The following is a 13,696-nucleotide window of genomic DNA, read 5'->3' as shown; positions in this document are numbered from 1 at the left end:
AATATTAGACATTTAAATAAAACTACTTTTACGGATTTTATCGCAGTTATATTATATTATTTAATCCCGACGTTTAAAACCGACCGCGATAAAATCCGTAAAAGTAGTTTTATTTAAATGAAACTGGAAAATTATAAGAAACTTTTATAAACAAAAAAAAACACAACAATTAGGTAGTTTGTCTTCAAACACAAATTCATTCCTAACTCTACGGGAACTCCATGGCAACAGAACGGCTGGTCGTGATTGGTCGATCTTACAAAAAGACTGACCAATCAGGGAGAGCTTTCGGACAGTTGACAATTTGACAATTTCTCATCGATAGATTACAATATAGCGAAAAATAATGCGTTAAATTGCAATCAGATGTTACGGTTCACAATAATTCGACAGTTTACAATCTCTCGAGATAGATTGTAATCTAACGATGTTTGTAATCTTACGGTGACATATATAACCTACCTAAATAATGAAAACCCAAGAACTTAGAGGTATAAAACACTGCTAAACATTCGAATTCGGACTTTTTATAGCACACTCGAAAAGTATCCAAGTTGGAAGTAAAACCACAGATAGCTCCATTCAAAAAAGTCTATACCTACTGTTATCAGCACCTACAAGTTCCCAAACTACCTACTAATTCATAGCTGCTGCGTTATAAAATGAACCTTAAGGCATCGTTCAGACCAAACGTATTGTCGGCCGCTGACTGTGAGCGCGCGTTACGCAGTTTATTGCTTTTCCATATATATTGAAATTGTCGTTCACACCGAACCGACTATACGCTGTTACGTCGTCTGTTGTAGCTGACTCTCAGTGGCCGATTATTTTACTACGCGACTATGCACGGCGGACGCGGATTGGCTACGCGGACGCAGTTGCCGAATAGCGCCGCTCCGCCGCGTACGCACCGCCGCGCCTCGGTACAGCACGTCGATAATTAGTGTCCCTTTTATATAAACTTAAACGTATTAAAGATAGTAAACTCATCGAATACTTTACTGTCATACGAAAATATTTCTTGAACTTATTTGGATAAAGTCTATATTCGAAATATAAAGTATGAAATTGACCAAGAAAACATCTCTTCAAATTTAAGGGATGTACCCACAATCTCTTCTTTTTATTATTTTCGTCTTCCTCTAGAGCTTCGCAAATGGCAACTATCTGAATGCGCATCATTTAATTGAAATATCAGTAAAACGTCTGATTTGAAAAAAATAAATTACGCTAGTTTTATCGTTTATAAAATACTACGAGCAACTTCAAATACTGAGCCCTTTTATGTGTAGAATAGTCAGCCGCTCAGCGTACGCATCTAGTGTGAACCTACAAGAGCCTATTCTTTTGTTCACACATGTAGCGCATCGTACGCTATAGCCTATTGTCGGCTTGGTGAGTAGTACGCGTACTGCAGATTGAGTCGACGTTCACACTGGGGCAGACAGTGAGTATACTCACAGTCAGCGGCGGACAATACGTTTGGTGTGAACAATCCCTAAAAGCGTGCCGCGGCCGTGCGTAGGGTTGCTTCTTACAATTTAAGTAGGAAAACAAAGTTACGCTTATTTTAAGATAAACTTTTTTAAAACTGACTTTTTATTAAAAGAAAAAGTAAATCAAGAATATTTTGCCTTTAGTTAAGTGCCTACTCAAATCATCATCCTCCGAGCCTTTTTCCCAACTATGTTGGGGTCGGCTTCCAGTCTAACCGGATGTAGCTGGGTACCAGTGCTTTACAAGGAGCGACTGCCCTATCTGACCTCCTCAACCCAGTTACCCGGGCAACCCAATACCCCTTAGTTAGACTGGTGTCAGACTTACTGGCTTCTGATTACCCGTAACAACTGCCAAGGATGTTCAATGACAGCCGGGAACTTCAGTTTTACGTGCGATCCGAAACACAGTCATTGGTGTCTAAGATATACTTAGAAAGTACATACAAACTTAGAAAAGTTGGATTGGTCTTGTCTCTCAAAAGTTGCCTGACCTGGAATCGACCCCGCGCCCTCATAATCGAGGTTGGTTCTTTGCCCGCTAGGCCACCACGACTTCTTTGCCTTCTCAATGAGGATAGGACATATTACTAAATATTAACTTATACGTAAGCATAGGTAAGTACTTAAGTAAAGCTTTCGTCGAAATCAAAAGCGGTTTCCAACTATTTTTCGAGCACAAGTACCATACCCCTGATACAACTCCGTCGAGTGCTGATCATTGACTTATATGGTGCTAATATATGCCTAAAATTGGTTTCTGCGCGGCGACAAGCGTAATGTTCCGAGCCGTCATTAAGTTGGACCAGAACCATACCTACTCCGACGTGCGCCGCCGCCGGGATCACACATCGTGGTAAGCGGGGCCCGGATCGCTGTTGGGCCCACCATGAAGTACCTGGGCTTGGTGCTCGACAGCCGATGGGAATTCGGGCTTCACTTCCGGCGGCTGCCGCCCAAGCTGATGGGTGCTGCGGGCGCGCTGTCATCGTTGCTTCCCAACTTGGGGGGACCGAGCGCCGCCTGAAGGCGGTTGTACGTGATAATCGTGCGGTCCATGGCCCTATATGGGGCCCCTGTGTGGGCGATGGACATGACGGCCGGCTCGCCATCCTGCGCAAACCACAGAGGGCGATGGCCGTCAGAGTCATCCGAGGATACCGCACGATTTCCTACGAGGCGGCTTGCGTCCTGGCCGGATCCCCGCCTTGGGACCTAGAGCTGAAAGTACTCGCATCATTATATCGATGGCGCTAGGAAGAGCGGGTTCGGGGCTCGAGGCCGGTGCAGCGGGAGATCGAGGATCTCCGTCGGGTCCTAGTGGCGGAATGGCGGCAAAGGCTGATGCGCCCTACCGCCGGCCGGCCTTGCTACCGTCGAGGCGATCCGGTCAGTACGACTGGCTCGGGAGAGGGCACAACTCCCTGTCATTCTTCACGCAGGTGCTGTCGGGGCATGGGTTCCTGTTCCGCTTAGACAGGGAGCCGGACGCTCGGTGTCACCACTGCGTCCATTGCGGGGGAGGACACGGCGCTCGCTGAGTGTGTAGCTTGGGAGGAGCAGCGCCGTGTCCTCACAAACGAAATCGGAGGTGATCTGTCGCTACCGGCCGTGGCGCGGAGGAAGTGATGTCGCAGAAGGAATCTGAGGAACGGTAGAGGGAGATTTTCCCTTCCCCAGCCGCAGAAGGCGCACCGGGCGCAGGAGAAGGGTGGACAACGCCCTCTTCCGCCACCCATGAATGGATTTAAGGGCGAGGGACTTGGGGAAGTCCCCGCCCCTACTTAATGGACCCGAGGCGGTGGCACGCGCGTTTGTCGGCGCGTGCCCCTGAGGCGATGCACGGGAAGGCGAACAGCTCACTATCCCGTGCAAGAGATGAGGCCCGAGCGACGGCCAGCACTAGAGCGGGAATGCGGAAGAATTTGGATTCCCGCGGCCCCGCGCCCACGTGCAAGGAGGACACAGGGGGGTTTTAGCCGGCAGGAGTCCGGCACAACCCTCCGCCTCTCCCCAGGCGGAGGAAGTCCATGAGGATTTCCCCCTCCAAAAAAAAAACTATACCTACTCAACTCACACTCGAGATGTGTTTTGAGCTACAAAACTCACAATACAGTATTCGTATAACTAAGTAGGTATCTAAAGTAATGATCTCTAGTGTTAAAATCATAAAGTAGATAAGTATTATAATGTATTAAAAAAATAGAATTACTAGACAGTTCATAAATAAAATGTTTCTGAATACCCATAAATATTTCCTTACAATAGTCACACAAAAACCAACACAAATCAAATCGTCCATCAGTTTGTTAGATAGCTTTAAAAACCGTGATAAAACTGTAGATACCGTGACTATTGTCACAGTATCAACAGGATATTAACTAGCCACGTGCATATCTCGGAACAATAAGAACTATTGGTAAATTGCGATTACAATGCGTCGTTAATGTAGGCCTACATCTAGTACAGCTGCGAGTCGCCGATAGCACGCCGGGTGTGTACTCCGAGTGCGCAACCACTGCTGTGTGATGCAAAAAACTTGTCACTCAAAATATTATTCGCATGACGATGCTGAGCATATTATGCAACGGTAGGTATTCTAGCAATGCACAGGTATCGCTTGCTGTGGCATCTGCGGGATCGTATCCTACGACATGGCTCACGACACTGCTGGCTGATCGCTGTAGTTACGCTCGTTACGTCGAGGATGTGTAGTTTGCTCTCAATCTGCACACGACGATACCAAAGACAACACTTTGAACGTTACAAAGAGAGACATAAGAACTATTTTAAACCGTGAAAGGTGCAAAGTTAATAGCGTACATTTGAACAATGCAGTTCGGAACAGACCGCTTATCTTATTCGTTTTGGGGTCAACCAGTTGAGGCGCCCACGCAGCAGCGCCCCGCCTCTCCTACTTGCTACTCGTGTTGTCATCTCAATATCGCGTACATTCACACAAGACGAATACGTATTATGTGAGTGTAAGTGACGTTACGTTACACTGAACACTAACGAACGACCCACTTGGCCACGACACTCCATTATCATTATGAACTAACTAGGTTTTGCCCGCGACTTCGTTCGCGTTGAATAATGATTTCCGGCAGATTTTTGGTTTCACGCACATAGTTCCCGATCTCGCGGGATATGTCCGGAATAAATGTTATTTTTTGTAATACAAATTCCAAACTATGTCTGTACCAAATTTCACAAAAATCGGTTCAGTAGTTTAGGCGTAAAGAAAAGACAGACAGACAGAGTTACTTTCGCATTTATAATATTAGTTTGGATTATTTTTTGTTAACTTTAACTGGTAAGTCAATGCAGCTGCATCTCATGCAATAACTAAGCAGTACAGATAGTAAGTGGACACATAGACAATATTATTACTTGACAATTTCCACAATGGAGCATGTTTGACTGACTGTTTGAAATTAATTAGTTCCTACTTAGCGAGTGTAACAAAAACAACAACCGATATTCGATGACCTCATGTTCTCAAAATATGTTCTCATTAAGGCCACTATCACCGATACTAACCAAAGACTATAAAACCACTTGACTGCGCATACAGTGCCCCGACGCTCGCCAAAAGTTAGTGATTTTGCGCGTACTATAAGGCTACGATCAGTACGATCCTTTAGTAGCGACCGTGAACTGACCAATTGTAGCCGCGGATTATGCCGCGTGCCCCCGCCCGCAGCGGTGAGTCGTGTTCTTAGAAGAAATTGGCGAGTGCGCTCTCTAGTGAGTGGTTATTTACTTTATGATACTAACCAACAACTGTTTATTGTGAATGTTCTCGTTCAATATTTTTGTTTTAAGATAATCAGACATTTATCAGTGAATTTGAGCCTTAATGTCCTACCTATATTGAGCCACGAATACTGCAATAAGGGCGTAACGACAATACCTATTTACTGCAGTATCTATTTCTAAGTATTTTCCTACTTCAATTCCCATTTTCTCTGTAAATTCATGAATCAACCAATGAAACTAAGCAAGCCAGCTATCTAGTGTACCTTCAAGTTGAACATAATAACGCAGACACCGGCAGCTCGCTCGGAGTATAACGGGACGTAAGAGAACTTGATTTACTTAATGTCTAGAAAACCGTTGATGAAGCTTATAGTTCCGGTTGTACCTACTGCTATTATTTGCATCTACGAGAAGGAACCAAACTATCGACATGAAGAAGTTTAACTTTAAAATAACAGTTTTACTGCCATTTCAGCTTTTATTGATATTAAAGCGAAACCTGGCGCAAAATAAGAAGATGCATAATGTAAACAAACATTTATCTGTTGAAAGAAGAATAGTTCGTTCTAATCAAAGACTATAAAACCACTTGACTGCGCATACAGTGCCCCGACGCTCGCCAAAAGTTAGTGATTTTGCGCGTACTATAAGGCTACGATCACTACGATCCTTTAGTAGCGACCGTGAACTGACCAATAGTAGCCGCGGATTATGCCGCGTCCCCCCGCCCGCAGCGGTGAGTCGTGTTCTTAGAAGAAATTGGCGAGTGCGCTCTCTAGTGGTTATTTACTTTATGGTTCTAATATAACCATAATATAACTAACCTGACCATCTGTAAGCATAGCGCATTCATTGAATTGTAGAAATGTGTTGTCTCCTTAAGTACTAACAATAGTGATGACAACAAACGTTCGCCTCGATGTGTTGTGAGTCAGCACGACGCGCTACAGCTGTGGCGCCGGTGAAAGTTATCGCAGCAGATCAGCCGTGATGAAACCGCTGCCGAGGCTGAGCGCTCTCAGCAAGCGTCACGCGCCACTCACCACTACTGCCTAGTCGACACTGGTTCTGGCCTTATGCAATAATTAAGTGTAAACTTTAATGTTGGACTTCAAAAAGCACGTGCATCAAGAAACCAACGACCAAGTAAAAACAATGTAAGTTCATCAATGTGTACAATGAACAGGCTGCGTGTGTCATCAAGCCACTGGAACTCATCGTTGACCTTTACTGGCCACGCAAGGATATGAGAATACACATTTCTGCCCAAAGCAATTCATAGGGTTACATAGAGAACTCGAGTAAAACGGAAACAAAAAATGAGTCGGCTAGTTCTGAACTCTGAATCAATGACATTGCAGTGAATGTATATTACGCTGCACAATGCAGGCTGCATAGCAACACGAGCTCGAGCACAGCCGCGGTATCACTGCCTCATTACCACTCGTAACCAAACCACTTATGAGGACAATAACACGCTTGGGAAATCAACAAATTGCCACGACCTTAACTGTAATGAATAGCTTATGTCAGTTTCACGGCACGATTACAATCACAGGCATCTTAACGTCACACGAATCTCCTCCACGCTAAATGCATATAAAAATAGAAAACTTGTAGGAGGTTGAATGGTGGGTCAATGTGTAAGGTTTCCAGTATTCAATAATCACTAAGTACGAGCTTTCAATTATTTCCATGTCTGGAAGTACACTTTGGCATATAAAGCCAAGTCATCCAGAGCGTTAGCTGAAGAACATGTTGCAAGAACAAAATCAATGAGTATTCTTTCAAAGTAAAACACTTAGCCCGTTCCATCACCGGCCCATTAGACGTGCGGTAAGCGCCACCGTGAGTGGCGGTGCACATACCATACGCACAAAAAAGTACGCAATTATTATGACAAAAGGTTAAAAACGCTAAACCACAAAATACAACAGAAGTCAATCATAGGTTTCTATGTGTGCGTGTTCACAGACACCCTGTCTCAAAACAACTCAAAACAGTGCGAGCGCGGCTGCCGCTTTCTTGAGATACGCGCGTCACTCACAAGGTAGATAAATGTGCACGCGTTGTGATACCTACCTAACTGTAATTTGACTGTAATATTTTTAATTTTAATAACAAAAGAAAAAGTACTAATAATGGAGCAACAAAAAAAGTCGTATTATAATTGTTCAGTGGACGGTTGTTTTAATACAACAATAAACATTTTTTAGCCTGCCGTATTATGTACCTACTTATTTTATCATATTTCGATGGTTCGTTTGATAACGCAGTAGGTAGGTACAGTTAGGTGGGTAGGTAAGCGCCCCGGCGGCCTCTGGCCCAACCTCCCAACCTACCCTCAAAGATTATTACTAGTAGGAGTTGATAATTTTTGTGATCATGGCGAGAGTATGTTGTAAGGTAGACGAAATAAAACTCGCACATCAAGGTTTCTGTAGGTAGAAGCAAGCTTAGATCAGGGACTGTACCAACCCATTACATACAATTTTTTTTTCGCAACTAAAGAGGTACTTTGTTTTACATTGTGTTTTATGTTATGTATGTATGAATAACAAAATTATAAATTGCGGTTTCTGAAAAAGTTCGGTATCTCGTTCAAACGAATTTCCGTTGAAAATGTTTATTAACCTCTTGTATGCCACATTAAATATTTTATTATTATTGGTTTATATTTCATTTTTCCTGTTTTACTCTCAACAATAAATCAAATAATTAGATACGAGTTTTACCACTACCACGTTAGTTTTATGCGCATAAAAAAGTTGACAACCCTAGCGCGACCGCCGAGTTTAGGCATGAAAAGTGAAGTACATACATGAGATTGACTTCTGTTGTATTTTGTGGCTAAACCCTATAAAAAGCAAAAAATTACTTTTAACACTATGTAAGTACCAACTAAAGCATGTCAGACTAAACTAAATTTTGTCGTGTCGGGGGACCGCTCTAATTATCTAATTAAGATTCGTGTTTTTTATATACGAATGTTGTAATTAGGTAGGTAACTATCATTTGATTTATGTAAGTATTTTTGAAGGCAAAAAGCGGTCCCCCGACAAGTCAAAATTTATCATAAAATGTATGGGTACTGAAAATATTGATGAAGTTTTGAGTCTACTGTTTGTACAGTTTTAACTGTTTTTCTAGGACTTTCTGAAGTGAAGGTAGTAGTTAAACGCTATTTATTAATACTCCATGTTTGAAAGGCTGCGAGGTCGTTAAGATTGTACGTCACGCCAGTTGACAGCTCACGCTTATGTGTGGGTCCACACTGCGAGCCTAGCGCGGTTGCGACGGCGGGCGCGAAATATCAAACATATGAAACGCGTCTTTGCGTCCATATTGAAGTGACTAAGGCGGAAGCCTAGTGCGATGGGACTGAGCGACACAGCGAGCGTAAGTTTCAAACGCTTCTATCCGCGCGTTCTGGCCACACTACGGGCCTAGTCATCGAGCGACCCAATGCGCGTACGGCGGGGGTAACAAACCAGTTCGATCTTGTCGTTCGGCGTATGTGCATTTATATTCGTTTGTCTAAAAAATGGCGGTGAATACTGAATCGTTCATAAGTGCAATTCAATCTAAACCACCGATCTGGCAAAGCAAACATCCACACCACAATAATCGCACAATAACAAGAAAGTTATGGAGTGAAATAAAAGAACAATTTCCTATAAGTCAAGGTGTTGCACTCCTGATGTACGTCACACCGCTACAAGAGCTCGCGCCTTCACTGTGGCCACCCGACGCCACCGCTTGCCGCGCCCGCCTAGGCTCCAGTCACCGCGCTTGCAGTGTGGACCCACACTATAAATTATGTGGTAGGCAGTTTCTAATATATTTTTCCATTATTGATTTGGTTTGGATTATGGAATAGAAGTAAATACTGTTCAAAGAATCTACTGAACAAATGACGACGAAAAATGGAATGGTCGATTGTCAGCTCCGCCCACAGCCTAAAACTATTATACTACTATAATGCTCTAGCTCGTTGCTTTAGTAGATGTTGGAAGCAAATTAAGAGTAGGTAATTTGATAATGATTGATAACGACATAGGTTGTGGAAGCAGATAGAGAAATAAAAGGTAATAAACCCCATGTACAGATAGCTGGGATGACATACTCGACGGGGACAAGAGCACAGTGCGCGGTACACACGCAGCTCATCACAGGTGGAACAATATGTTCACAATAAATGAAGTATTATAGCGACCAAATTCGCATGGACTTGTAACGTGGTTGTTCAGGATGGTGGTGAAATTCACGTAGCAGTTGGGTACCGTACGCCATACGAAAGTGTTAAGTACCTACGAAACTTTGTGGGCTCGTGTCTCAAGTACAGCATTATCATTTCATTTGTGCACTGGCTGAAAATGTGACTATCATGCACATGTTCAAGTGGACAAAGCCTGACTATAAGTATATAAATAAGGGCTGTCAGTAGCGCGGGAAACACGAAATTAAAATTATGTAAACACTCAGAATTGGTGCTGCCTCATTAATGCAGAAAAAAACTAAGTTTTGATTTTATTTTATTCTATAACTTAAGTGACTAGTATATATATAAGTAATACCTATGCCGAAAGATTGAGTGCAAGTAGGGCTGCCATCCGTCCGGGTTTCCCCGGATTTGTCCTCGTTTGGAGGCCGTCCGGGGGCCGTCCGCGCGGGGTTTCAGGAAGTGTCCGGGGAAAACCCGGACATTTTTCATAGGGCCATCTTAACCTATGGTGCCTCGAATTACCCGGGCGCCTAATAAGGCAGAAGTCGAAGTGTCCCAAAACTCCAAAATTTTCGCGCTCGCTTCGCTCGCGGCTTCTTTTCTTAACACATTTTTTTTTACGTTTAGCTACTTTAATATCCCAATATTCAAAAAATTTTGCGCTCGCTTCGCTTGCGGCTTCTTCACTTTGCGGGTTTTTTTTATTATACAAGTTTAGGTGCTTTAGTGACCCAAAACTCAAAAATTTTCGCGCTCGCTGCGCTCGCGGCGATCTTCACTTTACAGTTGTTTGTATTTTTCAACATTTTTTTGTCTAACCTATCAAGAAGGTAACTCCTAGTTTCCATATGAGCTTTCTTAATTATGACCTTCGAACTACATTAAGTCACAATCTTTCAATACTAGGTACTACATGAGCTAGAGACGGCCCTGACTTTTCATGTAAGGAAGGACCTCATTGAATTTAAGTAATATGGTAATATTAAAAATTAGGTCTTGTTTTGTTAAACAAAAAAAATCGGACTCGTCCGGGGAAAAAATGCTATTTACGCCAAATGTCCGGGTTTTTTTAAAGATTTGTCCGGGTTTGGCGAAATTCGAAATGGCAGCCCTAAGTGCAAGTCATGTGCACGCATTACAAATGAGTTAGTCATTTCTTTTAGTGATGTCATTTAGGACAGCCCTTGTGCCAGAGGCGCAAGGTCGACGGCCGCGACTTGTCTGCGCGAGCGTCTCCGATCAACGTTCGTATTTACATTGGCCACAATAAGCGCACTCAGTGTATCACACAGAGAGCGTTTAAACGAGTTTTATTGAACCATTATGTATCTTTCTAGGTAATCTTGATCTGGACTTGTATGTTTTCACAACTTCACATTGTTCTATAAAACTGATAACTTTTTATTTAATTACATACACTATGTGTGAGAAAATTGTTTAACATCACAGAGAAGGCCGTAAGTGGCCGACGGCGACACTACGCCAGGTGGTGGCGTAGTGTCGCCGTCGGCTGCCGAGGCAGGACGCGTTTTCGCCGCGTCACTAGTGGCGCGTATACCGGCGGGCAACTGGGCTATTTCTGTACATCCGCCGCAGCGCGACCTCCACGCGGCCTGTTGCTGTGACACTTACTCGTCATTGTGCATCCCCTGTCCGCCCGCCGCTCGACCTACTTATACTATTTACCAAGTATTTCACGTCACATTTAAATTGCACCATGCTATTATAAACGAGCCTGTTTGATTACATGTATACTAAACTTTCATGGTGAAATGTCCGAAAGATTGCTTGTATCCTGGTGTTGGTTATAAGATAGATGCGTACTTTTGTTCCCTCAGGGTAGCTAATGCTCATATTTTAAATTCATTAACAAAATACCCATTAGGCAATAGGTATGTTTCCAAAAGAGGTAAATGAAACTATCAACTGTGTTACATGATTCCTAAGGTAAACTTAAGTCCTATTGTAGATGTACCAAGTTACGTACACTTCTTAACTAATGGCACAATAAGCTGTTGATAAACTTTAACTATGTTTGCATTTCTTATTTATGACTAACACTGCTATGATTAGTTAAGCAATCATGAATTCCGCTTAAGCAATTATGACTCTTTGCTAACTAGAATGGGGTCTCAAAATAGACAGTCACATTAGTTAATTAATTAATGTCAGTAATTCTGTGATTTGTCCAGCATTTCAACTCAGAAATAAGCCGGTAAATAGATTTGACAATGTGAGTTGGTGATAAGAAGTGTAATCTGTATATTTGTGAATCTTGGGTTGCTACAAGCATTAAAAATGAAAGTTAATGACATTTTGCTAATACAAAAAAGTAGATCCACATGAAACTTTGTGTCTTATTAACAGCGCGGTACAGTGGGGAGTCATAAAGCACCATTAGGACTTCATTACTCAATTACTTAAAAGTTTAAGATAGCTAGCAGCCTTATAAAATGTTGGTGTGAGTATGATATTCATGCAATAGCAGCATTTTAAATAAATCATATCAAAATTAATAGGTCACATATGCCTTACTACAAAAACTTTTAAATGTCAGTTTAAGACTTGTCTAAAAAAATGTTGCATTATGACGTTGACATATGGTTCATTTTGCAGCCACAATTTTTTTAGACAAGTGTAAAACAGATGTTTAAGTTTTTGTAGTAAAGCCAATAATGTTTATTCTTTTTTGTCTCTATTGTGAACAATACCTGGCCTGGTGTAATGCAATTTGTGTCATTTATCTTTCATTATTTATCTTAGTATTCTAGAAGGTTGAGTGAGTCACTCATTGTTTAAGTGAGAGCTTAATTGTTATTTTGACTTCTCAACCAAGAAATAGAAATGCTCTACAAAGTACCTATAGTTATACTGCTGAATCTTGCTAGAATTTTTGGGTATTATAAAAGAGCATTACAATTAGGTACACAAATAGAACATTACTGATATTAAGTGGCTGCAAAATGTTGTATAAGTGAAATGTGGATATAGTGAGTGGCGTGATTACCTTCAGGGTACGCCTGCTTGTTGGCGATGGCGTCGATGACGAGGTGCGTGGAGTTGTACACGGGGCCCATGGCGCGCATGTCGAACTGCACGCTGGCCACGTACGACACATTGATGACGGGCTCCGAGTAGGAGACCTCCACCATGCCCAGCACGTCCGTCAGGTCCCGCAGCATGCTGCCCGAGATGTTGTTCATGTTGCTGCCGATCTCGGCCACCGCGCCGCCCCAGCCTGCGGCCGCCACCCACAGGCACACCACCATCTTATACATTCTGCCCATCGCACCCATTTCACTGCACTAGCATAACTGACACGACACGACACCACCTGCACACCACGCAATGCACACGCACTATTAATAATTCGATTGTGATCGGGTAAGCTTTGTGTTTGCAAAACAAACTTCGAGATACCCGTTTACTAAACATAAACAGTCGAATGAATGAGGTCGATAATCACTAGGCACTAGATAATTTAACTAAACTATGACAAACATTGAAACTTGTTCGTTCATCATAGTTGATAAGGACTTAAAACTTATTCAAATTCACATTTTATTTAACAATCCGCATAATCCTGATGTTAAGCTTTGTTACTAAAATAAATCGACGTGAGAAAAACGAGGTCGATAGACAGCGCGGCGAAACGAACGCCGATGAACGATTGAATTAAAACGCAAATTTTCTTTTCCTTCGCCCTGTCAACGAACGACAGCTTATCATTTCATTCGGTCATTTCTGGTGTTGCCACTGTAGAGTTATAATCTACCTATACATTTTTATTCAGTAATAATAGTGCAGTTTATTTTTTGGATATTTAAAAAATGTCACTTAAAAAGCGATCGCAAAGTTTACAATCATTTACGTTGGATTTAGTAAAATACTTAAATGTCCACTTCCATGAGTTTTTGTCAAACTCTGCATGTTGGCGATAAGTATTAAATGTACAACGCCTGGTTAATGAGGATAATTAAACGGGGTAACCTTATGATTTTAATTGAGTTTATCACAATGGGAGGTTTTCTTTTTGAGGATAAAAAAATAGTTCCCATCAAAAGTTCTAGATGGGGCGTTGCGTTGGAGTGTACCATTGCCAAGTTAAAAACAAAAATTGCACCGAGCCCTTTGAGCCAAGACCCAAAAAATTCAGATTTCTAGACAAATTGTTTTTAAAATCTCTTGGGACATTCGGATTATAATAATTTGA

At 42.3% G+C, this 13,696-nt stretch overlaps 1 protein-coding gene across 1 annotated transcript in view; it reads right to left on the bottom strand.

Annotated features, from left to right (window-relative positions):
• Positions 1-13,191, bottom strand: part of LOC110378473 (prominin-like protein) — a 61,738-nt gene extending 48,547 nt beyond the window's left edge. Inside the window, 1 exon segment of the mRNA XM_064042149.1 lies at positions 12,491-13,191. Coding sequence (XP_063898219.1) covers positions 12,491-12,779 — 289 coding nt within the window. The 5' untranslated portion in view covers positions 12,780-13,191.
• Positions 13,192-13,696: the final 505 nt, after the last annotated feature.

Source organism: Helicoverpa armigera, chromosome 2, assembly GCF_030705265.1.
Source record: "Helicoverpa armigera isolate CAAS_96S chromosome 2, ASM3070526v1, whole genome shotgun sequence".
NCBI lineage: Eukaryota > Metazoa > Arthropoda > Insecta > Lepidoptera > Noctuidae > Helicoverpa > Helicoverpa armigera.
The sequence above is the reverse complement of the archived record's forward strand: the minus strand, read 5'-3'. Positions and strand labels throughout refer to the sequence as shown.